The sequence below is a fragment of the Vipera berus genome, assembly GCF_964194415.1.
Source record: "Vipera berus genome assembly, chromosome: 3".
NCBI lineage: Eukaryota > Metazoa > Chordata > Lepidosauria > Squamata > Viperidae > Vipera > Vipera berus.
The window spans coordinates 21,624,257-21,650,688 of record NC_138204.1 but is presented as its reverse complement, the minus strand read 5'-3'; the positions used below and the strand labels follow the sequence as shown (position 1 = coordinate 21,650,688).

General features: G+C 40.8%; 1 protein-coding gene across 1 annotated transcript in view; it reads right to left on the bottom strand.

The window, feature by feature from the left end:
- The window catches only part of PTGIS (prostaglandin I2 synthase), a 48,809-nt gene that overhangs the window by 1,153 nt on the left and 21,224 nt on the right, over positions 1-26,432 (bottom strand). The window contains exons 4-9 of the mRNA XM_081322858.1: positions 26,071-26,214; positions 21,595-21,749; positions 17,589-17,770; positions 5,808-5,979; positions 3,383-3,564; positions 753-904 (exon numbers count right to left, since the gene is read on the bottom strand). Coding sequence (XP_081178984.1) covers positions 753-904; positions 3,383-3,564; positions 5,808-5,979; positions 17,589-17,770; positions 21,595-21,749; positions 26,071-26,214 — 987 coding nt within the window. The remainder of the gene's footprint in view (positions 1-752; positions 905-3,382; positions 3,565-5,807; positions 5,980-17,588; positions 17,771-21,594; positions 21,750-26,070; positions 26,215-26,432) is intronic.

Below are 26,432 nucleotides of genomic sequence, written 5' to 3'. Positions count from 1 at the left end.
TGATCCTATGCAGCTTTACTCAGAATAATGTGTGGCTTTATTTCTAAGAGACGCTAAAGCTCACAGATGTAATTCCTAACAAATTTACCAAGCATAAGGCCCAGAGGAACTTATTTTTTTACAAACTAAGGCTCACAGATGCTTCAGACCCAGAAAAGTAGGCACAACGGCTGAGATATTTGTAGGCAATCAGCGTAAACTTTAAATGGATGAGTAAATGAATTCTTGAAATTTTGCTAAGGGAAAATTGAAGAACAGACCAACTACCAAACTGAATGCAAGCTATTATAAATTAACAATGAACAGTAATATAGTCTTGGGTATATAAGCAAACTTCCATTTGCTGCCTGCTTTGTGTTGCAAAGTAACAGCCGATATGTATTATCAAACAGAACTTGCGGTTGATAATTCATCTTGTCCCCTTTCAGTCTTGATGGATCACAAGATGTAAATTTTATTTACATACCCATTTCATGAAAAGTTACTGGGTGGGTATGAACAGCGATTCTGGGACTAATAGATGACATCATCTCAGATGGAGTATTATCTGAGTAACAGATGAAGTCTTCATCAAGAGTTGTAAAAAAGGATTCAACCCCTGTTCAGACCGTGAAACCAAGTCAGATGAGTGTTTCTGTTCACTTTGTTTTGCCTTGGAGAGCTTTAGCTTCTGCTACAAGCCAACCCTCGCTTCCTTTAATCGACACTATGCTTAGAGATGGGTATTTTATCAGTGTTACGCATTCACTTACAGTTTGATGCTATTAACTGCAAAGAACTTCCCAATGCAGGCATTTACTCCTGCTCCCCATGGCATATTGTAATACTTGAGCCTTTTTCCTCCTTTATAGAAGTCTTTTTTTTCTGTGCCATCTGAATTGAGAAACCGATCATATATGAACTTCTGAAAAACAAGTTCAGATAAATGCTCCTTTTCATTTGAACTAACCAATATTTTAAAAAAAGAAACATCCTACTTAGGATATTTAGCTATATAAAATTCCATCCAGAAGTTTAAACTAGAATAAATGGGAAATAGCTATGTGTCAAATGATGGAGCTGGATCCGAATTTAATGTTAAAGCAGACCCATTAAAATTGGTGCCAATTAACCCTAATTAACTTCAATCCCCTGAAAGACTATACGTTAACTATAATGAGGTCTTGAAACAATCAAAAATATTTACTGCTGCAAAACATGGCAAAAGAAATGAAAGCAGTTACACAAGATAAAGTCCATGCGGTATTATTTTAGATTTTTAAATTTTATTTTAGTTGGGTTTTTTTCATACTGCCGTTATTATTTTTATCCTCCACAACTCCAGTAAAAAGAATGAGAGCTTCATTCACATAGGGAAGGAAATAAATCTTCAATATACTGGATCCTTACACTTTTATTCTAACAAAAACAGAAGATTGCAATTACTTAAAAATAATCTTCACTCTGGATACTGCTCCACTCCGAAGTAAATTTGGTCATAAAGCCTTGCTGAACATTATGAAAATAATTTGTTATACTGGTAAAAGGAATAGCAATTCCCTAAATGAATAGTTACATATTACTTTGCCTTCAAGAAAAAGGCAAACCTTTCTCCTCTATGCTGAAGAAGGGAAAATAGGTAAGAGTGTTTTCCTCCCACAGATCACCTTTGTGTAGGTGTCTAGTAGAATATGTGTGGGAATTCTTGTATTGTGATCTTAACCTTACTTCAAGTATGATAGTAATCAGAGATTTTATATTTATATTCTTTTTTCCCAATCTCAGGGTGAAAAAGCACAGAATTTACTGTTTATTGGGACTTGGGTTATAATATTAATATGGTGTTCTCAGAATTGTTCCTGGGAAACTGTTCATAAAAGGAAGCAGTTCCAGTGTGACTGTCTGTTAACAAAGAAATAAATAGCAAGGTGAAGTAAAAGAGAAGCAAGTCAGGAATACTGAAGCGGGGAAGATCCTGATATATTTTTAAAGAAGTGCAATAGGTTGCCACAGCAACAGCCAAACAGGAACTCCAGGATAGGTTTTTACATTCTTACTATTATTATATCATTATATTTTTGTATCATAAATATGGATCCAAACTATTTTTGTTCCTGGGAAAACTCTTCAGAGCCAGTCTTATGAGAAAAAAATATATATTTTTGAGCTGATACGAAAGAACCATCATAAGTCTAATGTTACCCACAGAAGGTCTGCATTTCTTTCTTGATGCAATCAGTTCACATGTTCAGTGCAGAGAGAGAACCCAAGATTGAAGCATTGGTGGGCTGGTTTTTTTTTTTTCCCCCACTCCAAATATGAAACTAATTTTTTTTGACAATTTTACAGTTAGTCTTTGACATATGACCATGAAGATGTCCTTGGAAAAAGTGACTTATAAGCCATCCCTGGAGTTACTATTGCATCATCCCCACTGATCACATGATTGCAATTTGGTCACTTGGCAATTGGCTCACATTTATGTTAGTTGCATCTTGCGGTGGCCACATCCTGCAGCCACAAGCAAAGTCAATCGGGGAACCTGGGTTTGCTTAACAATTGCATCATGTACTTAAGTGCTATGCAATGCACTGAGAGCTACCGTAATGATTTGTTTAAAGACCATGGTTAAAATGGTTATAAAATTGGGTTGGGTCATGTGATGATTCACTTAACAACCACATTGCTCAGCAACTGAAATTCCTGCCCAATTGTGGTCATAACCTGAAGACTACGTTTGCACTGAATTGTTTAAATGCAGCTGTATTGTTAGAAATCTTTAGGAGTGACATTTCCAGAAATTCTTCCAAGAATAGATCTTTAAGGGTCTAGGACAGGGGTAGGCAACCATGCTGGCTCAGGAATTCTGGGAGTTGAAGTCCACGAGTCATAAAAGAGCCACGGTTGCCTACCCCTGGTCTGAGACGACTCACAGCAGCCAGTATGGCATGGTTGGGACGGTGGGGATAGGTGGGCCTGACTGGGTGGGTGCACCCATCCACACCCACTTAGCCGTGCTGACCAAGCCACACCCACCCAGCTGCGGCCACCCATCCACGTCTACCTGGCTGCTGTGAGTTGTCCAATTCAGGATCTTTAAGGCTCCACCGCAAACGAAGGGAGAAAATCTGCCCACTGATAGGTATAAAATAAGCCTTCCAGATCTCTTCCTGGGATCTCAGCTTTCTAGCTTCCTTACCTAACTTACGCAACATCTACATATAGCTGTTCCCTCAGGTGGTTTGCCATTATGTCATTGCCTATAGTTTTGACAAGTCTAAGAACGCCGTGCACTAAATAATCACACTTCTTCGCTCAGTACAGTTAGCTAAGACACACAGCATCAACAAACGTCGGAACAAAGTTGTCATGGAAAGCAGGATTCAGAGTAGCCCTGTTTTACCTCTGGCTCCTCGTAGATTTCAGGGTCCATCTGAGGGCTTATGAGTGGAAAGAGGCAAAGCCTATCTCCTTTCCTGAGGTGATACTCTCTGCCAGCTGCCAGCCTCAGAGCCATGTCTTGAAGGACCTCTCGGCTGATAAAGGGAGCTGCTGTCAAACGCAGGGTTTCATTCAAAGCACTGTCTGTGCAAACAGAAAACCCACAGGGAAAATTATGGCACCCAAAATAGCACAAGAGCAAAGGTGGGCTGTCATGGCATCAGTGTGCAGGGAAGATGATAGCTCAATTTACAATCGCAATTGCCACTCGAACTCTCATCTTGCCAAATCCTTTAGAAACAGGACCGGCAATAAAGGAAGTATAATAAGAACTCTTATCCTAACTTTGGGGCTCTAAGGAAACAAGCCAGAATATAATTCTGCGATTGCTGCTTCTTACTGTCAACTAGTCCTGCCTTAGGCATGAAAACTGGCTGGGTGGCTTTGGAGAGCTCATTCTCTCTCAGACAACCTACCTCACAGGGTTGTTGTTGTTTGTTTTATACATTTCTTATACGTACACCGAGAGTGTAATCGGATCACAGGTCTGGAAGCAATGTAATATTTCTGATACTGCAGTAGGGAGGGAATGAACGTAAGAAAAAAAAATAACTTTCTATACAAAGTGAACCAGCAGAGGGCAAAGAAAATGCTGCAATTTCTTTTACCATCATACCTTCCTCATGCGATGTGATGATATGTGTTTGCATGAGAGGTAACACTTTTTCTATATACCTATGGTTGAGACTAATATTAAGATGCTAATAACATGGAACTTATTTTAGCCTTTGATTTTAACAGGATTACTGGTGATTTCTTTTTGTATTTATAAAGGGTTTTTGTGAGGCATATGCTGATCTTTAGGAGGAAGGTTAGAATTAAAATGCTTTACTGCTGGTTTTAGTAGCAGTTCTGAATACAGATCATCAGCATTTTCTTAAAAGAGAAGAGACTGGGGCAAAGAAATTATAGGAATATGAGAGTTAAATGTCACGATTTGAAATTACAATTATGTCTAAAAAGTCCTCTACTGAAAGGTCACTATGTCCCTTTCAGAAGTTCACTTACTACATTTTGAAAGTGCTTTTTGCAAATCTCAGACTAGGGATGACATAAAATGTGAGAAAGAGGCACAGTGGTAGCAAAAGACCTTGAAAGTTAGATGGAACATTTTTTTTAATTTTAATTCCATTTATATCCCGCCCTTCTCCGAAGACTCAGGGCGGCTTACAAGCTTAGCAGTAGCCTTCATTCTATGTATATGCCTGCTTATTAGGGCTTTCACACACACCCCAAGCAGCATTATTACAAAGTCAGCTTATTGCCCCCAACAATCTGGGTCCTCATTTTACCTACCTCGGAAGGATGGAAGGCTGAGTCAACCTTGAGCCTGGTGGGATGCGAACCTGCACTAATTGCAGGCAGCTGGTGTTACTTAAGGAGGCATTAGCCCACTGCTCCACCAAGGCTCTGAACTATTTAAATTTAACCTGAGAGCAGGAGATACAGCTTTTTACTCTGATTGGGTTTTGACACTGCAAAACATTGGCAGCTGATTAGGTTTATGACACCATACGGTCACATGCATAAGACCCAATTTACCATGCAGCCCAATCCTCAATAGACCAGATTATAGTTAAGATAGTTCTCTTTTATCAACATTTGCAACTCTGGCTTATTGTAGATTAGCTCAATTTAATCCTCGAATGGGTTCTCTGCACCTGGACTAATACCTAATTTATGGTTAACAGCCTCTATTAAGGGTGCAGGAACAGCCATAAACAGGATAAGAGAATACTCTTTTTTAAAAAACAAAAACAAAAAAAAAGGTTAAATGTTGGCTACGGAAAAAATTGTTGGGGTGCCTGGTTTATACAGCAAGGGAAACAAAGACAGTTATTGGACTGGTTAACTTGACTGTGAACCAAATGTAAAGTTAGTCCCCAACTATAATATAAAGTACATCTACAATAATGGAATCCATAAATAATTTCATTATATCCTGTGCAGAGGTGCTTTCCCCACCCAAGACAGTTCTCATTTCAAAGTCATATTGGAAGGGAGATTTTACTTTATTTTGGGGGGGATTTTCTCTCAAACTTTGCCAATCCTGAATCTGAAAGACCCTGAACCCAGGCACATACTCTTGTCTTCCTCAGTCTAGGGTGATTACATCCACATGTTTACCAAGATAAAAAGACTGGATATAACATGGAGACAGCTAAAGGGAAAATCTGATATTCGCTGTGCTTTAAGTAAAGAAAATCAAAGAGACAGACAGGATAGTGTAAGAATCTTTCCCAGATCCAGTGATGACAGTGGTAAATATTTAACTGACACTTATGGAATTAAATTGCTCAGGGCTAGATGAATGACACGTTACTAACCGAAAATGGGTGTGCTATCCAAAACGTCTTGATTGATTATCTCACAAATTGGCCTGGTTGTTAATCGTCTGTTTCTAAATAGTTTTTCCATTTCAGCTTGAACTGCTGCCATGGCTGGAGGGTGTTTTAAAAGAAACAGGAGAAGCCAAAAAACTGCTGGACCAGCATTACTCTAAAAATGAAAAGAAACAACAAAGGAATCAGACTGTTTCTTTGTTTTTTTAAATGCCAGAGAACATAAATAGAACGTTATCACAAAGCAGCAAAACCTGATCCAATTTAAATATCCTTTCAGTTAAAATCAAAAGGGTCTGTTTCACCTTCAATAAGAAAGGTCCACATTTGCAGTTTGGTAAATGAACAGGGTGGCCTTAGAAGGACTGCCTGGAAAAGCTGAGAAATAACCTAAGCCTTCTGCAGGGTTAATGATTCTATGCCTGGAACTAATTGGGTGCTTTAGAAAACTGAGGAATCTCATAGTACCTAATATACTAATATAACCATATACTCAACCTGGTCTTTAGTTGCTGCTACTGAATGCCAGATCAATCTGTAATAATTTAAATATGGATGAGATGGCAAACCAGACATGTATTACCAAGACCTGGTTGGGTCCTGAAGCGTGGGTTGCCTGTACTGAAATTTGCCCAGCTGGGTTTTTGATGTAGCATCAACCAAGACTCTGGGATAGGGGTTGATTTGTGACAATCGTTACCAGGGAATCTCTTCTGACTTCAGGGCTGTGCCCCGTAAGTCCCCAGTTGTAAGACTCAGTTCATTAAGTTGGGTTCTAGGAATCAGTTGGGATTGTTGCTGTTGTATCAACCTCCATGCTGCATAGCAACTTCCCTGCCTTGACTCCATTTTCAGGTGGAGGTCCCCAGGCTTATGGCTCTAAAGTTAATCTCCCCTCTCTGAGAATGGTGTCTGTATGGCTTTGAAGTTCATGACTTCCATGAAAAGACTTGGGCCTATCCCAGGCAATCCAGAGCCTGACTCAGGACAATGGTCACATTCTAGATTTGGTGTTCCTATTTATTTATTTATTTAATTAAATTTTTATACCGCCCTATTCCCGAAGGACTCAGGGTGGTTTACAGGGCAGCATAAAATATAATATATAAAAAAATAGTATAAATTAAAATAGATTAAATTACATAAGCCCAACAATTAAAACTATATTAAAAGCTAAAACCCCTTCAGTCCAGGCCTGATAGATAAAAAAACCAGGTTTTCAGATCCCGGCGAAATGTACGCAGATCGGGGGCGGTCCGAAGTTCCACCGGTAAATCATTCCAAAGGGCAGGCGCGCCCACAGAGAATGCCCTCCCCCTGGGGATCACCCGCCGGCACTCAACCGTCGGCACCCTGAGAAGGCCCTCCCTGTGGGAGCGCACAGGACGATGGGAAGTTGATGCCGGCAGCAGGTGTTCCCTTAGATAATCCGGACCCAAGCCATTCAGAGCTTTATAGGTCATTACCAGCACCTTGAATCTCACCTGGAGGGCAACCGGAAGCCAATGCAGCTCACGAAGAAGAGGTGTTACATGGGAGTATCGGGAAACTCCCATAACAACTCGCGCGGCTGCATTCTGCACCAGTTGAGGCCTCCGCGTGGTCCTCAAGGGCAGCCCCATGTAGAGAGCGTTGCAGTAGTCTAGCTGGGAGGTCACGAGCACATGGGTGACTGTGCGTAGGGCATCTCGGTCCAGATAGGGCCGCAACTGGCGCACCAGACGAAGCTGGGCAAAAGCCCCCCTGGTCACGGCTCCTATATGGTCTTCAAAATTGAGCCGTGAATCCAAGAGGACGCCCAAGTTGCGAGCCCTATCGACGGGGGGTAACACCTCACCCCCCATCATTAGTGATGGAACAACCTGGTTAACCCGAGATGCCGGTATGCACAGCCACTCAGTCTTGGCAAGATTGAGACGAAGCCTGTTTCTCCCCATCCAAACCCGGACCGCCTCCAGGCAACGGGACTATCAGAGCAGTGGCAATGTGATCTGAAATGGCAGGAGCGTGTGCTACCGCCTTTGTTGTAGTTGGATCATATTATGATTTCTTGGGATTCTCCATTGTCATGACCTACCACAGGGAGGGTGAACCATCTGAAACCTTGGTTGCCACTTCCAATACGGGGATGACTGAGACATCGGATCGGATTGTGCCCGTGTAACCTCTCCCTTCTCAGGAATCCTAGTACTCCTCATGATTTGAAGGAGAGCTAAGAGACATACCAAAATTGAAGGGCTTCCCAAATTATCACTGCACTTTAACCCCAAATTTTAACTTACTAGTCTTACAGTGTTTAGATTAAATATTCTAGTCCAGACACCTTTCAAAAAGTTAAAAGAGGTCTTTTTCTACTCAGCTCATCCTCAACACCCTGACCCTACTTGGCCATTTGTAGTGGACACTAGTACTTCTGATTTTGCAGAAAGACATTTTAGCTATAAGTTGCAGCAAAAACACAGACCTGTGCTTATTTCTCAAGAAAATTAAACTCATTAGAACAGCACTATACTATCCAGGATGAGGACTGCAAAGGTTGGTATTTACTAGGAGGAGAAATGCTGGGGAAATCTGAATATAATAACCTGGAATGCCTGCAGAGTATTCACTAGTTAAATCAATGACAGAGCTAGTGGTCTTCGTTTTTTTCCCTTGGGTTAGTTTTGAAATTATTTATATTCCTAGCAGTGAGGAAAAAAATGTACAGATATATGGCCTGGAAACTGTAATAATAATAGAAGTGCTTTTTCTGAGAATTTTGCATTGTGACACCTCCAAACCATTAATAAACTGGGCTGAACAGTAGTTGTCTGGGAAGCCTCATGCATCCTCAGGTTATATAAAAACTCAGAATATTCCTAATGTTCATTTCCCCCAGGAACTGTATTCCTACTGTTCTTCAATACTGAGACTACTTATATTTCCCCTGGTAACTTAAAAGATTAATATGACAGTTAATTTTGGATACTAACATATTTCATGTGGTCCTGAGATACTTCTAGTGGCCACAATTAAGAACAAAAGTAAAAGTAAAAATAAAAAGGAACTTCTTGCAAAGTCTGTCACCATGCCAAAGGCAGAAGTTAAGTATGCCTCTCCCATTAAAAAACTGTCTGGCTATTAAAACCTGCAGATTTCATGAAGATGTCTCTACTGTCACAGTCATTACTCCAAGGAGCTGCATTTGATTTTCATGTTCTTGGTATTTTCAAAATCTGTATCTTGCCATTTTTCCCCTAAAGAATGAGGGTAAAATAGCAGAGACCAAAGTACTTGATTGTCCAGTTTTTAATTTGTATTACTTTTCAAACTTATCCATTTATTTCTGTCTCCTAGGCATTCAATGGCATTGTAAAGGCGATCTGTGTGAGGGCTAAATATATGTTCTATTTAGAGGTCTTTTTTATAATATTGGTCATCCTTATGTACATAAGATCTTTTCTCAGTTCAGATGAAAATGAGACCAGCAGGAAGATGGTTAGAGTCCCTCTATGACGGCCTCTAGAAGCTGTGAATGCTCCAACACTGGAAGTTTTTAAGAAGAGACTGGACAGCCATTTGTCTGAAATGGTGTATAGGGTTTCCTGCCTGAGCAGGGGGTTGGACTAGATGGCCTCCAAGGTCCCTTCCAACATTATTATTATTACATGTTTGTTTCATTGCTTGGGTTAGCCGTTTTGTTATTGGTATTGTTACATGCTTTTTGTTTATTTTTTTAATTTGTTTTTATGTTATGGGCCACCTTGTAGGGAAAGTGGGGAGCATAAAAACTTAATAAACAAGCAAAGACTGGAGTCCTTTCCCACCGCTGCATCTCATGATAATGCTCTTATTTCAGAATCTAAGAAAAACAGGAAGACCCAGCACTTCCTATTGTTCTCTGCTTGCTTATTAAAATTGAGATGATTAAGCGAAATGCAATAGAGCACTATTGTTGATAGCAAGTACATCAAGAGTACATTAAATCCAATAGAGAGAAGTGCAAAGAATAAATAATACATGCTGATTTTGAAAGGGGGAAATGCAAGACTTTGTTTTTGCTTGGGTTTTTTAGAAGGATGACTGCTCTTTTAATTAAAGTGCAGGCATTAAACTGGGGGTGGAGGCGAGAGAATCAAAGCGCATCCAGGCTTTTAATTATTAAACATGGTGACCAAATGGATTTATTTATGTTGTGTGTGGGGGGGGGGGGAGTCTCTCTTGCTGCCTTGAAAACTGCAGTCTAAAAATTCTTATCTCTTTTCTGTGTATAAGAACCAAAGCATGGAGTGTTTTTGGGAGCAGATTTGCTAACAAAAGTCTGGATAATTATATGAGAGGGACAGGAAATCTAATGTTTTAGAGTAGTGCTTCCAATTATATGCTGAGAAACAAAGGGACCCTTGGGGAAACAATTAGTAATAGTCTGGACGTAACAAATACCTTAAATCTTGCTGCTTGTACTTTTAGGTTAGTACATCTATACACTCTGCAGTAGCTTTTCCCCATCCTGTGTGGAACACAAAAGCATAGAGCTGATCTGTGCATGCAATGTTTGTGCTCTATCTCTTGATTTAGTTTGTTCCACAAAGGTGTTCCTGAATGCCAGAAATCAGTGAGTTAGGGATCTCCCTAGATCAGGGGTGTCAAACTTGCAACATCACGAGACGTGTCATGACGTATCGTGACTTTTTTTGCCATTGCCAGCAATGGGGTGGGTGCAGTTTTGCTATGATGCATCCGGCCCGTAGGCTGGCAGTTTGACACCCCTGCCCTAGATGAAGATTGGAGAATCTGTGCCTCTCCAATGTGGAAGAAATACAATTTTCTCATTTTTGATAACTGATAACTGTGACTTCATTGCCTGGATGTCTTGAAATCAAATACTACGTTCCTGGCTCCATTTTGCTCAAAGTATTTTGGCCATATGCTCTAGAACAGAAGTGTCAAACTCAATTTCATTGAGGGCCGCATCAGCATTGCAGTTGCCCTCAAGGGGCCGGGTGGGTATGGCCAGGGTGGGCGGGGCCTACTGGGTGGGCGTGGCTAGAGTGTGTATGGCCTACTGGGTGGGCATGGCCAGCTCTACATCGTTCGCATCAAGGGTGCCTATGGGGGCCTGGGCAGGAGTGGGACAGATCTGGGGGTCTCTGGCAGAAGGAGGGTCTCTGGGCCAGGGCCAAGGCAGTGGGGGACGTTCCTTCACTGTTTCTAGGATAGCTTTGTGGGCCACATGAAACCACTTTGCGGGCCGGATCTGGCCCCCGGGCCTTGTGTTTGACATGTCTGCTCTAGAAGACAGGCCTAGGTCACTGGACCTTTGAAGGACAACTCAGGGGCAACACTACAAAAAGTGGTTTAGGGGTCTTAAATAAATTCAGTATTAACAATATTAGTCATAATAAACTTATGTTTTTACCAATGCACCTCCAGCAATCCCCATCTCTCACTTTTCAGCTGAATAACCCTAAAATTAATTTAGAAAAATGGAAGCAAAATAATTTTTTAAAAATTCTCTACCTATTTTTTTTTCCTTTGTGCCTTTGAGTTATTGTTGACTCCTGGTGACTGCATGGACTAGTGCCTGCAGTTTTCTTGGCAAGATTTTGGAATTGGTTTGTCATTGCCTCCTTCCTAGGGCTAAAAGAAAGCGACTAGCCCAAGGTCACCGAGTTGGCTTTGTTTTTAAAGACAGACAAAAATTCATGGTCTCCCTGTTTCTAGGCTAGTGCCAAAAACCATTACACCAAACTGGCTCTCTGTTCCTACATATACTCTCCCATATGGACACAAGAGAAGATGGCAGGATGGTATTGCTGGGAATGGTGGGGGAGGGGAGGGGACCTGCATTTTAAAAACATGTTGTTGTTAGCTGCGAAGTCGTGTCCGACCCATCGCGACCCTATGGACAATGTTCCTCCAGGCCTTCCTGTCCTCTACCATCTTCTGGAGTCCATTTAAGCTCACGCCTACTGCTTCAGTGACTCCATCCAGCCACCTCATTCTCTGTCGTCCCCTTCTACTCTTGCCCTCAATCTTTCCCAGCATTAGGCTCTTCTCCAGTGAGTCCTTCCTTCTCATTAGATGGCCAAAGTATTTGAGTTTTAGCTTCAGGATCTGGCCTTCTAAAGAGCAGTCAGGGTTGATCTCCTCTAGGACTGACTGGTTTGATCGCCTTGCAGTCCAAGGAACTCGCACGAGTCTTCTCCAGCACCATAGCTCAAAGGCCTCAATTCTTTGGCGCTCAGCCTTTCTTATGGTCCAACTTTCACTGCCATACATTGCAACTGGGAAGACCATAGCCTTGACTATACGCACTTTTGTTGACAGGGTGATGTCTCTGCTTTTTAGTGTGCTGTCTAGATTTGTCATGGCTTTCCTCCCCAGGAGCAAGCGTCTTTTAATTTCTTGGCTACAGTCTCCATCTGCAGTGATCTTGGAGCCCAGGAAAATAAAATCTGTCACTACCTCCATTTCTTCCCCATCTATTTGCCAGGAATTGAGAGGGCCGGATGCCATGATCTTCGTTTTCTTAATGTTTAGTTTCAACCCAACTTTTGCACTCTCCTTCTTCACCCGCAACAAGAGGCTCTTTAGTTCTTCTTCACTTTCTGCCATTAGAGTGGTATCATCTGCATATCTTAGGTTGTTGATATTTCTTCCGGCAATCTTAATTCCAATTTTTGATTCATCTAGCCCTGACTTTCTCATGATGTGCTCTGCATATAAGTTAAATAGGCAGGGCGACAGTATACAGCCTTGCCGGACTCCTTTCCCAATTTTGAACCAATCAGTGGTTCCATGTCCAGTTCTCACTGTTGCTTCTTGGCCCACATATAGCTTTCTCAAGAGACAAATAAGATGGTCTGGTATGCCCATCTCTTGTTCTGAACCAGCCCTCTTCTGGCCTTGTAAAGGCAAACCCCTATTTAAGAAGAAGAGACTGGAGAGCTTCCAAGGCTAAAAGGCATCTGCCAAGATTTAATTACGCAGTTAACAAAAACACAAGAGCTTGTCTTCTCAAGCGGAAAAGTTGCTTTCAGCAACCAGCCCCTCCCCAAACACTCCTTTTATAGAGAGCTCAGGGCGTGGTCTCCCTGTGCCTCCTCCCGAGGAGTCTCACAGCCTTTCTTTGTTTGTTCCTGCTCGACTGCCTCCTGCGTCGGGCGTCCTTGAACAGGGCCAGCTGTGGGTCATCTTCCTCCGCACTCTCGGGCTCACGCAGCTGAGAAGAGGTCCCCGGCTGAGGACTCTGCAAAGCCTCCAAATCATCATCAGCCGGTTCGTTTCCCTCCTCCCCCACATCTGAGTCATCCGATACATCGGAGCCGGCTGTCGGACCCACAGGCTGGCCCTGAGTCACAACATCTCTTTAAGAACTTGCCACAGTTTGTTATGATCCACACAATCAAAGGCTTTAGCATAATCAATGAAGCAGAAGTAGATGTTTTTCTGGAACTCTCTAGCTTTCTCCATGATCCAGCGTATGTTGGCAATTTGATCTCTGGTTCCTCTGCCTCTTCGAAATCCTGCCTGTACTTCTGGTAGTTCTCGATCCACATACTGCTGGAGTCTAGCTTGTAGGATTTTAAGCATAACTTTACTAGCATGAGAAATGAGTGCAATGGTGCGATAGTTTGAACATTCTTTGGCACTTCCTTTCTTTGGAATTGGAATGTAAACTGATCTTTTCCAATCCTGTGGCCACTGTTGAGTTTTCCAAATTTGCTGGCAAATTGAGTGTAGCACTTTTACTGCATCGTCTTTTAAGATTTTGTTGTGATTCAGGGTCAGCCTGTGGGTTCGGCAGTTGGGTCGGATGACTCAGATGAGGGGGAGGAGGGGGGTGTTGAAGAACTTGCTGATGATGGCTTTGAGGCTCCGCAGAGCCCCCAGCCAGGCCCCTCCTACCTGGTGGAGACCCAGCTGTGTGAGCCTGACAGTGTGGATGAAGATGACCCACAGCTGGCCCTGTTCAAGGACGCCCGACGCAGGAGGCAGTCAAGTAGGAGCAAGCAGAGGAAGGCTGTGGGACTTCTCGGAAGGAGGCAAAGAGAGGCCACGCCCTGAACTCTTTATAAAGGGAATGTTTGGGGGAGGGCTGGTTTGCTGAAAGCAACCGCTCCGATAGTGTTTCACAGCTCCGGTATCTTGTTTCATGTTTTGTTTGTTTTTGTAATAAATTTGGCAGACGTATTCCAGCCTTTTGCCGTCTGTAAAGGGGTTGCCTTTTCTGCAAGGCCGGTAGCAGGCTGGTACAGAACAGATTTTGAATAGCTCAGCTGGGATACTGTCACCTCCACTAGCTTTGTTGTTGCTCAGCTTTTCTAAGGCCCACTTCACTTCACATTCTAGGATGTCTGGCTCGAGGTCAGTGACCACCTCATTGTGATTATCAGGAACGTTAAGTTCATTCTTGTATAGTTCTTCTGTGTAATTTTGCCACCTCTTCTTAATCTCTTCTGCCTCTGTTAGGTCCCTGCCGTTTTGGTCCTTTATCATGCCCATTTTTGCATTAAACGTTCCCTTCATCTCTCCAATTTTCTTGAAAAGATCTCTGGTCCTCCCTATTCTATTGTTTTCTTCTATTTCTTTGCACTGTTCATTTAAGAAGGCATTCTTATCTCTTCTAGCTATTCTCTGGAATTCTGCATTCAATTGGGCATATCTTTCTTTTTCTCCCTTGCCTTTCGCTTTCCTCCTTTCCTCAGCTATTTGCAAAGCTTCCTCAGATAGCCATTTTGCTTTCTTGCATTTCTTTTTCTTTGGGATGGTTTTGGATGCTACCTGTTGTACAATGTTGCGAACCTCTGTCCATAGTTCTTCAGACACTCTGTCTATCAAATCTAATTCCTTAAATCTATTTGTCACCTCTACTGTATATTCAACAGGGATATGATTTAATTCATACCTGACTGGCCTAGTGCTTTTCCCTACTTTCTTCAGTTTAAGCCTAAACTTTGCAATGAGAAGCTCATGGTCTGAGCCACAGTCAGCTCCTGGTCTTGTTTTTACTGTCTGTATAGAGGTTCTCCATCTTTGGCTGCAGAGCACATAGTCAATCTGATTTCTGTGTTGACCGTCTGGTGATGTCCATGTGTAGAGCCGTCTCTTGGGTTGTTGGAAAAGAGTGTTTGCTATGACCATCGTATTCTCTTGACAAAATTCTATCAACCTGTGCCCTGCTTCATTTTGTACTCCAAGGCCAAACTTGCCTGTTATTCCGCTTATCTTTTGGCTTCCTACTTTAGCATTCCAATCCCCCATGATGATGAGGACATCATTTTTTGGTGTTAGTTCTATAAGGTGCTGTAGGGCTTCATAGAACTGGTCAATTTCATCCTCTTCAGCACTGGTGGTTGGGGCATAGACTTGGACTACTGTAATATTGAATGGTTTGCCTTGGATTCGAACTGAGATCATTCTGTCATTTTGAGGATTGTATCCCAGTATTGCTTTTCCTACTCTTTTATTGACTATGAAGGCTACTCCATTTCTTCTGAGGGATTCTTGTCCGCAGTAGTATACCTGATGGTCATCTGAATTAAATTCACCCATTCCTGTCCATTTTAGTTCGCTGATACCTAAGATATCGATGTTCAGTCTTTTCATCTCTTGTTTGACCACGTCCAGCTTTCCTTGATTCATGGATCTTACATTCCAGGTTCCTATGGAGAAAAAATCTTTACAGCATCGGACTTTCCTTTCACCACCAGATACATCCACAGCTGAGCGTCCTTTCGGCTTTGGCCCAGTCGCTTCATTCTTTCTGGCGCTACTAGTACTAGCCCTCTGCTCTTCCCCAGTAGCATATTGGACGCCTTCCGACCTGAGGGGCTCATCTTCCAGCGTCATATCGTTTTGCCTTTTGGTACTGTCCATAGGGTTTTCATGGCAAAGATACTGGAGTGGGTTGCCATTTCCTTCTCCAGTGGATCACGTTTTGTCAGAACTCTCTGCTATGACCTGTCCGTCTTGGGTGGCCCTGCACGGCATAGCTCATAGCTTCATTGAATTACGCAAGCCCCTTCGCCACGACAAGGCAGTAATCCATGAAGGGGTAAAAACATGAGCTAAAGAAAAAGAAACAGATCTTTCATAAAACGTCAGGGTACTGATCCATTTCTGTGATGGGATTCAAATATGTGAACAACCAGTTCTCTGTGTGGATGCCGCTTCCGGAAGTCCATTCTGGGCCTGGGCAACAAAAAAAAAATTAGCTACCGGTTCTGCCGAAGTAGTGCAAACTGGCTGAATCCCACCACTGCACGAGCATCATAAAGAACTGCAACTGGGAGGTTTTATATGTAACAGTACTCCACACTAATCTACTTTCCATAATCATTATAATACTATTATCATTATGACAACCATTTTATTTTCAATCTTTCCTCCTACTGGGGAAATAAACCAATTTCCTGCACATCCAATTCACTGTACGCATCCTGTCTCTACACTGCAGCCTCTCCTTCAACTCTACCCGCTGATCAGAGAGTTAGATCTGATCTAACTCTGCTTTGCTTCCGCTTTGCCATCTGCAGCATGCAGGCCTCTTTTCAAGATGAGATATGGGTTAAACAACAGCTTGCCCAACCTGTTTCACATAAGTTACCGCAGTGTTTTTCAAACTTGGCAAATTTAAGATGTGTTTGCTAGCTAGAGAAGTCTAGGACTTGAAGTCCACACATCTTAAAATTGCCGGGTTTGAAAAACCCTGAATGGAGCATCTCTCATTACAGTCTGCTGTGTTCAACTTTTCTAAAACTGAAGATAGAAAATAGGAGTGAGCTGACTGTTTTAAACATGGAAACAAAAAAAATGCAATTATTGCTATAGAAACTCACATATTTTCTGAGTTTACTTATGTACCGTGTGGCAGTCAAAGGAAGGTAATTCCAAAAGGGTCAAGAAAAAAAAATCAATCTATTTTTTTTAGTGGTCATACTTTCAATCATGTAAATCCAATTCCAACAATCTACAGGCAGACGGATAGATTTTCCACACAGGGATCCCTTTCCCAACCATATCTTGAACACATCAAAGGAAGATGTAAACACAAAGTCCAGTATTGGGAGATGCTGGCAGGCATAGTATTGCTTCTCCCAATCGAAGATTGACACTATACAAACATTAATAGTATTTGGAGTAGTATACACATGGAGGTCATTTTTTTTAAAAAAAATAATATCAGGGTACCTGTCATCAATGATCACCAATAAATGAGGAACCATTTTGCCTGTCAAGACCATCAAGCTTCTTGCTCAGGCACTTTTTTTCAGATATACAGAGACCTCATCCCATTTTCTCCTTTGCCCACTCCTTCATCCCTTCCAAAACCCCACTAAAGATCTCCAGCTGGCAGAGATAAGAGTACATTATTTCCTGCCCAAAAGGTTCTTTTTTCAAAAGGCAACTGGGACTTTTTTGGGGGTTTTCCCCCCTTGAAAATGTTTCACTTCTCATCCAGTTTGAAGAATATTCTTAGATGAGGAACGAAAAGTTTTCAAGGAAAAAAAAACCAAGAAAAGTCCAGTTGCCTTTTGAAAAAGCACCTCTGAGACAACCATCAGTGGATGATTGAGAAACTCCAGAGATTATTAGTGCCATTAGTGTCAATAAGAAACAAGTGGTCCATAATGCAAGACTGATATTAACATACAACATTTATATTTTCAATATATTTTCAACTCTACCCTTTGCATATAAATAGTTTGTGTAAGAGGATGGAACTTGAGATTGAGAAACCATAAAGAGAATGAAATACAGAAAGTAAAATTGCATTTTTACCTGAGTGCTCCAGAGTTGCAGCACCATGGCTCTAGTCTGCATATCTTCGTTCACACCAAGGTCTACCAAGTGTTCCTTATAGCTGTTCAACCAAACACTTTGGTTCACTCTGCTGTCCAGTCTTTCCATAGAAAAAAAATTCCAGAGATCCTTCCTGACGTTGCAAAACTTCAACTTTTCCACTGTACAGAGAAGCACCAAAGATATAAATATGGACGATAGGTAGTTACTATTGGAGGCCTTCCTCCAATAAATCAGAAGGCCTATCTTATTTTATCTTGTTTACAACTCTGTAAAGTAGATATGCTCTCAAATTTTATTACATGTTTTATGAAAATAAATTTATAATTCCTTCCTTCCTTCCTTCCTTCCTTCCTTCCTTCCTTCCTTCCTTCCTTCCTTCCTTCCTTCCTTCCTTCCTTCCTCCCTTCCCTCCCTCCCTCCCTCCCTTCTGGCAAGGGCCTTTGGCACTCTTACTGAAGAGGGATAATAAAGAAATGAAAGTTGCTTTCCATCATGCTACCAGGTGAATTTCATGGATGAGCAAGAATTCGATCCTCAAAGCCAAACATTATGTCTGAGTTTTTAGCTAGGTTCGCTCAGGAAGTACTTATTTTTGGGTCTCGTATGCCTTAATTATAGGGACGCGGTGGCTCAGTGGGTTAGGACGCTGAGCTTGTCGATCGGAAGGTCGGCAGTTTGGCGGATCGAATCCCGAGTGCCGCGTAACAGAGTGAGCGCCTGTTACTCGTCCCAGCTTCTGCCAACCTAGCAGGTCGAAAGCATGTAAAAATGCAAGTAGAAAAATAGGGACCACTACGGTGGGAAGGTAACAGCGTTCCGTGCGCCTTTGGCGTCTAGTCATGCCGGCCACATGACCACGGAGACGTCCTTGGACAAGCGCTGGCTCTTCGGCTTTGAAACGGAGATGAGCACCGGCCCCTAGAGTCGGAAACGACTAGCACGCATGTGCGGGGGAACCTTTACCTTTACCTTTATGCCTTAATTACATTACATCTATTAAGTATTAGGCTGAGAAAGACTATTCTATGGATTAGATCAGGGGTCAAGAAGTCAGAGGAAGAAAGAGAGAAAAGGGAGAGATGGAAGGGCAAGCAAGCAAGCTGCATGTGATTAGTGTTGCTTATCAACCTGGGACCACTGATAGGAGGTATGGTGGCATCTACAGTCTCTTACAGACATTCATTAACAGAACTGGTGCATACACAAGTTTATTTCTTCACTCTCTACAAGCTCTACTCCCCAGGTAAGTTGTTGTGGGAAGCACAATTATTAAATGTGTGCTTATTTTTATTTATTTTATAACTATTTATAATTATAATTATTTGTGCTGGATGTTTATGTGTTTGAGAAGGTGCTGCAATAATTGATTAATGTCAATAGACAATTTACGCATGGTTTGGCTGTACATAATTTATCTCCCCTTAATAATACAGTCTATGGCAAGTCCTCGCAGTTTGCATGGCAAGATTTCGGAAGTGAGTTGCCATTGCTTGCTTCCTGATGGTTTTGTGTGTTTTGTTTTGTTTTGCCTAAGGCAGGACTAGAATTTTCCATCTTCTAGATCAGTGATGGCGAACCTTTTAGAGACCGAGTGCCCAAACTGCATCCCAAAACCCACTTATGTATCTTTGGGTGGCGGGGGTGTGGGCAAGTGGGTAGGTGTGGCCTATTGGTGGGCATGGCTGCAGTGGTAACGGCAGACTGGTTGGGACTAAAAAGTTCAATCAATCAATTCCAACTTTGCAAGATCTTTTTTTTTCCCCGCAAGAAGTTGAAATTGATTGATTGATTGAACCTTTTTTTTCTTCCACACAGCGGCAGAGGCCTAAAGCGAAAAGGTTTTATAAAACCCAGCCGAAGGCCTAGGACTGTGGCGATGGCGTGCCTGCCCACAGAGAGGGCTCTGCATGCCACCTGTGGCACGCGTGCCATAGGTTCACCACCATGGTTCTAGATTCAAGGCCGGATGCTTCATCCACTGCATCAATCTGGCTCTCACTGAGGCATATCTACTCAGAAGTAATTTCAACTTCTCAGAAATTAGAGATAGGAGTGCAGCCTCAGGGATACCAGCCTCAGGATGGTCAGTCTCAGCTTTTCAAAACGTATGCACTCTGTTATCGAAGAAGGTATATGTACTAGAAAACTAGACTAGAAGACACCCCGACGTCCTTCCAATCCTGTTATTCTGTTTCATGTTTTAGTTCTCATTAGGTATATTTTTCAGTCTTAAGGGTGAAACAAATTGCAGGTAGGTCTTAGCCAACTATGGGTTCAGATTCAGAGCTCTGCAGGTCAGAGGACCTTCAAATGATCACCATACAGGGGAAATGGCAAGCCATAATACATTAGGTTCGGCATTTGAGTAATTTCTGCAGCAGTCAATGACAGCAATCATTTTAAGATACTTATTTGATCACAAAGCAATGATAGAAGAAAGTTCAGGTTGAGGAATGAAAGGGTACGCCAGGATTTGAAAAGTATAAGGTTCTACTTAGCGGTGTGGTTTTCTTTCTTTTCTTTGAAACACTTTTAGCCAATTTAAACACTGGCAAGGAAAAGAGTTCTGCTTATTTTGTAAGTTTGGACAGAAAACGCTGACAGAATCGTTATAAAATTATGCTATTATCTCATCCTGCAAAATGAGGAAAGCTGGATGGACCTATCCATTTGAACTGCCTGTAATGAAGTGGATCTAAAAACTTACACAATGGTGCCATCTACTGTTTGTAAATTTCCTCTTGTAAATTCCCTCTTTCTAATAGGTTGATAGTAGCATTTGAACAATAGTTGTTTACCAGTCTTTCAGGAAGGAAAAGCAACACCAACAATAATAAGAACATTGCTACATCACCTCTTTATGTGGTTGCATTTATATTATTAATGAATCACATTTACTCAGTAGTTTTATACTGATTTTTTGCTTGTTTTGTTCCTGGGAAAATCTCTATAATAGCGAAGCAGCAGCTATATCTATTAGAATATTAGGTATTATATAAATGTAAACATGTATTCAAACATAGACCTCTATCTATCTGTCTGTCTATCCTCTCTCTCTTTCTCTTTCTCTTTCCCTCTACCTACCTACCTTTCTCACAATGTATCCCAACTGAACTTTCTGGAGATGGGTAATGGATTGACACCATGTTCCTCCAAAGGCAGATATATCCAACTGAAAAATCAATAATCTGTACCAAAAATCCCCTTTATCATTTGAAATAGCTCTCAGAATGATCACATCACTTAAATTCACTACAGATACAGATCACTAGAAATGTTTCTATATAACATATGTTTCAGATACATCTTCTGAAGTGAACTATGAATAATCTGTCAATCTGTTGGTACATTATTGTTCTATTTTTTAAAAAGACTTTTTTATCCTACTGTTATTATTTTTATGAATAACTCAACCTTATGAGGTGAGTTGCGTTGAGAGAGAATGATTTGCCCTTGGTTACCAAATGGCTTTCATGCCTAAGGTGGGACTAGAACTCACTGTCTCCTGGTTTTCATTTCTCTAATTATTAATCTAATTATTAATGGAAACTAACCAAAGAGAGAAGCAACCTAGAACTAAGGAGAAACAATTAATTAACAGTTAGAACAATTAATCAGTGGAACAACCTGCTCCAACACTGGAAGTCTTTAAGAAGAGATTAGACAGCCATTTGTCTGAAATGGTATAGGGTTTCCTGCCTGAGCAGGGGGTTGGACTAGATGACCTCCAAGGTCCCTTCCAACATTATTATTATTATTATTATTAGCTCATAATTAGCTATTAATATTTTTATACACATATTACTCTAAAAACTAAAGATTGCATTTAATTAAATTATAGTTACATTTATATAAGAAGTGCAAACACATTACAAATACATAATGTAGTTCTGGTTTCAATTCTAAGAAGTAAATTCACTTTAGTCTAGGTTTCAAAGCATTGGCGTTTTAAAAGTGATATTTCTTTACCAATGACACCCACCTGCACTTAAAGTTGACCGGGCAGCTTTCATCAAAAATCGGTCTAATTTATAATATGCATTATAAACTTCCATTGAATGAGTTCGATCTTTATCTTGACTATTAACATCTTCGTAATTGTTGCTTTCATTTCCATACAATGTCAGGAATCCAGCTCTGCAGAGTTAGGAAGGGAAGGGATTAAAACAGTTATTTAAAAATACCATTGTATCATATACCGTAATATAAATATCATAGTGTTGGGATTACAACACAATGCTAAACAACCTCCTCTATTGAAGATATAACGAGTCACCCTATCAACTAAGTGACAGTCCCACTTTCTTCTCTCTCAATCTGAGTACAGTTCCTTGAAGCTACAGCAGGGGTACCCAATCCCTGGGCCGCGGACCGGTAGTGGTCTGTGGCCTGTCAGGACTGGGCCACACAGCTGGAGGTGAGTGGCAGGCATGCAAAACTGTGCATGCACAGGATGTAGGTGGGGCACTCCTTACCTCCGCTCCCCGGTCCGTGGAAAAATTATCTTGCACAAAACCTGTGCCTGGTCTCCCAAAAAGGTTGGGGACTGCTGAACTAGAGTTAGGGTTTCTAACCATAGACGTAGTAGGGTTTCTGTCCTAAAGCCCTTACCCAAGTATTATTTGGCTTACTTAATGAAAAATGTTAAAACTGAAATCTTGGGCTGGGTTTGTTTCTGAACCTTGCATTAAAGAAAGCACTTCCTCTTGCAAAAGAAGCAGCGCTGAGTTTACTTGTCAACATTTATTTCTTTGAAAGCTGTTCTTAGTGGCTAAGAGACTCCAAATAGCAGGAGACTCAGCATGGTTGAACAATTGTACCCTAAGAATGTATGTCAATGATTCTACATCAGTACGTCAAGAGGCACACAACACATCTCCAGTCTTGGCCCAGGATCGTTCAGCACATTTAAAAAAGACTTGATCAAGGCTTAGAAAATATCAACTTTGCAAAATGTCAAATATCTACAGATATTTCCAGAAATATGGATAGCAAAGTCCTTAGGGGAAGTGTCAGGGTTCTGGATGATCCAAATGAGCTAGAATAATAGCGAGAAAGCAGAAAGATGAATTTCAAAACAAATACAGAAATTTTCATTTAGATAGGAAACAGTATACGATAGTATGGTCTCTAGTATTGTCAGCAGTACTTGCAAAAGAGTTCTGGGTATCCTAGTGTGTCACAAGCTGATTATGACCCAACAATGTGGTGATACAAAAAAAAACGAGGGGGGGAAAATGAAATCTTAGTTCTGTTTTAACAGAAATATAACTCCAGGATCAAGAGAACGTATCATACCTCTCTATTCAGCAGTGATCAAATCACATATAGAATGTTGTGTCTACTGCTGGGCACTATATTTTAGGAAGGGCATTGACAAACTGGAGCATTTACTTTATTTAATTTAAACATTTATATAGTCACCCATCTTCAGCCAACTCTGGGCGGCACCCAATGAAAAATTAAAAGACGTATAAAATTATTTTTAAAACTATAAATCTATCTATCTATCTATCTATCTATCTATCTATCTATCTATCTATCTATCTATCTATCTAATTTATTGGCCACTCATCTTACCACAGGGTAACTTTACCACAGGGTAATTTTAAAAACTATAAAGCATCAGTTAAAACATAAAACATTAAAACAACAAAAACTACCTATGTTAATGTGCCAAGCATGTCCATAGGAAAACAAGCATTATGATAAGGAACCCAGAAATTTTGAATGATGTTGTATCTATTTAGCTGTCTTCAGGAAGACATGATAGTAATTTTCAAGTATCTGAAATGATGCCAGGCAGAATTGTTCAAAAAAGAAGACAAGAACAATAGATTTAAATTACAGAGAAATAGGTCTCAAGAGTAATTTTTTCTCATTTTAAAAGCTGTAATTGGGTACAGGTCTTAGCAGTTAACTATTAAATCTACAGTCAGTTTGGGACAAGATTGTGCATGGAAACTGAATCCTACATTCTGAAACGTGCTCATGGTAGCTCTTTGGTCCCCTAGAGGCCTAAAATGTTCAGCTGGTATTTGAATGTTGCTTTTTCATGACAACATTCCCTGTGCATGTTACATAAAGTTCATTCACGTGCAGCAATTCAATAAGCCCTTTTATCAACACTCTGCAGCTTGGTAGCTCCATTGTGCGAGAGGAGATCATTGAAAGATTAAGAAATATAAGAAAGAGAACTTGGTTTCCATTTTTTTGTCTAATGAAAAGATGCAGAACCGATTCCAGATACCAGGGGAGCCAAATGAGCACATTGGAACTCCCTACCCTTGCTCTGCTTTTGTCAGTTTCTTTGTTTTTATACTTGGACCATGTGTGTGTAGACATTGAGGCAGCAAGCAACGCAAGTGGGAGCCGTGCCACATTTCTTTTTCCTCCTGGCACTACCCCACTGTTTAACTCAGAGAGGAGAACAAGCACAGGTGGCCCTTGACCTATGACCGCAACTGAGCCCCAAATTTCTGTTGCTAAACTCAAGATGTCAAGTGAATTTGGTAAGGCCACACCTGGAATACTGCATCCAGTTTTGGTCACCACGATGTAAAAAAGATGTCGAGACTCTAGAAAGGGTACAGAGAAGAGCAACCAAGATGATTAGAGGGCTGGAGGCTAAAACATATAGGGAACGGTTGCTGGAATTGGGTATGTGTAGTTTAATGAAGAGAAGGGTGAGGGGTGACATGATAGCAGTGTTCCAATATCTCAGGGCCTGCCACAAAGAAGAGGGAGTCAAGCTATTCTCCAAAGCACCTGAAAGCAGGACAAGAAGCAATGGATGGAAACTAGTCAAGGAGAGAAGCAACCTAGAACTAAGGAGAAACTTCCTGACAGTTAGAACAATTAACCAGTGGAACAACCTGCCTCCAGAGGTGGTGAATGCTCCAACACTGGATGTTTTTAAGAAGAGACTGGACAGCCATTTGCCTGAAATGGTATAAGGTTTCCTGCCTGAGCAGGGGGTTGGACTAGATGACCTCCCAGGTCCCTTCCAACTATTATTATTATTATTATTATTATTATTATTATTATTATTATTATTATTATTATTATTATTATTATTATTATTATTATTATTATTATTATTAATTTTACTTCATTTACGCTCTTTCTCGCCACAATTGTTAAGGGAATCACTGCAGTTGTTAAGTTAGTAAAACGGTTGCTACGTGAATCTGGCTTCCCCATCGACTTTGTCTGAAGGTCACAAAAGGGATCACATGACCTCCCGGACACTGTAATTGTCATAAATATGAAAGAGTTTGCGAAGCATCTGAATTTTTATCATGTGACCATGGAGATGCTGCAATGGTTATAAGTGTAAGAAATGGTCATTGTAACTTCAAGAGGTCAGTAAAATAACTGTTGTAAGTTGAGGATTACCTGTAGTGGAACAGAGGAACAGGAAAAGTAAAGAAGAGCAAGAAGGCCGAAAAGTTGGCCTTAGATCCCTCACTGGAGGTCTTGTTGGAAGCACTGTCAACCCTTCATACTGAACCCAAGCAGACCTCCTTGGAAACTTGTTTAAGACTTACAAATGTGTCTTGTTAGTTTTTAACACTTAAGAAGTTGTCAAAAAATGTATAAAGGAGTTTCAAACGTATATTGGAAATGCAAATGCAAAGAGGGTATTTTTAAAAAAATCATCTCTGGTGAGCTTATGATAAAGCATACTGGGATCAAGCTCCTGCTTCAATTCCGAAGATTCTTAAAACAAATATAAATAATGAAAACAGAATTTTTCCTTTTAGGTTTGATGGATAAGGAATTTTAATGAAAAATCAGAACTTTGTTATTATATGTGCTGACAGCAGCAAAAAATCTAACATATACAAGGATGGAAAAACATACTAATTCACTGTTTTAATTAAAGAAAAGGATTTATCTAGCTTTGTTTCTATTTGAAAACCACTTCTGGACTTTCTGCTCCAATCTGAAAAACATTTGAAACTTTGATTTTAGTTTTGATGATTAGAATTATTTTGTCATTGTAGAAATGGCTTGAAATCTTCTGAAATGTAAAAGATCATTGTTGTATTATTTTTGTAATCTACTGCACAAGGAAAGTCAAAAATCATCATCTTTTTTCTCTCTTTGCACTTTTCTTTCTTTTTTCTGTTTTTCTAACTTTTGTTCTTATGTATTTTTATCTTACAATGAAACTTAATAAAAAAAAAATATTATAAGGGAGAATATTTATAGCTCAGAGTTAAAATGGAGGGGTCCTTGGCGCTTTCTAAGCTTGGTTGTTTTCTTGCAGCCGTTTTATTACCCAAACTAGGTAACATCACCAGTGCTGCACTAGGAATAGCATCACTGCTGCATTAGAGCACTGATGTTATCTAGTTACGTCTGCAAGAAAACACCCAAGCTCAGAGTACCAAGGACCCCTAATTTATTAGTTGTTTTTTTTAAAAAAAGGACTTAGAAACATTACACTCACCTGAACATAGTGCTGTAGGAGAGCTGAAACAGACCTTCCTCTTTCCACTGCCTATTGGCGCAATCAGGGCCAGGAAGCAGAATGCTTTGTAAGTTAAGGCACATGGCCTTAGTCAGGCTGTCAAGATTTCTGTCCTTCAGAGTGCTGTAGAACAAAACACACAAGAATACTTTGTGAAACTCCTTTCTGCTTTCTGCATGGGTTCCCTAAACTGAGGTTTCTTAAATAAACCTTAGAAACTTGGCAACTTAGCTAGAGGTTATTCTGAGTTTCTGATAGTCTGATTCAACAAAACCCTTGCTTTGGTGGAAAAAAGATAACGTTTATGCCTTATACAGAAATGTGGAAAGATTTCCTTTGGG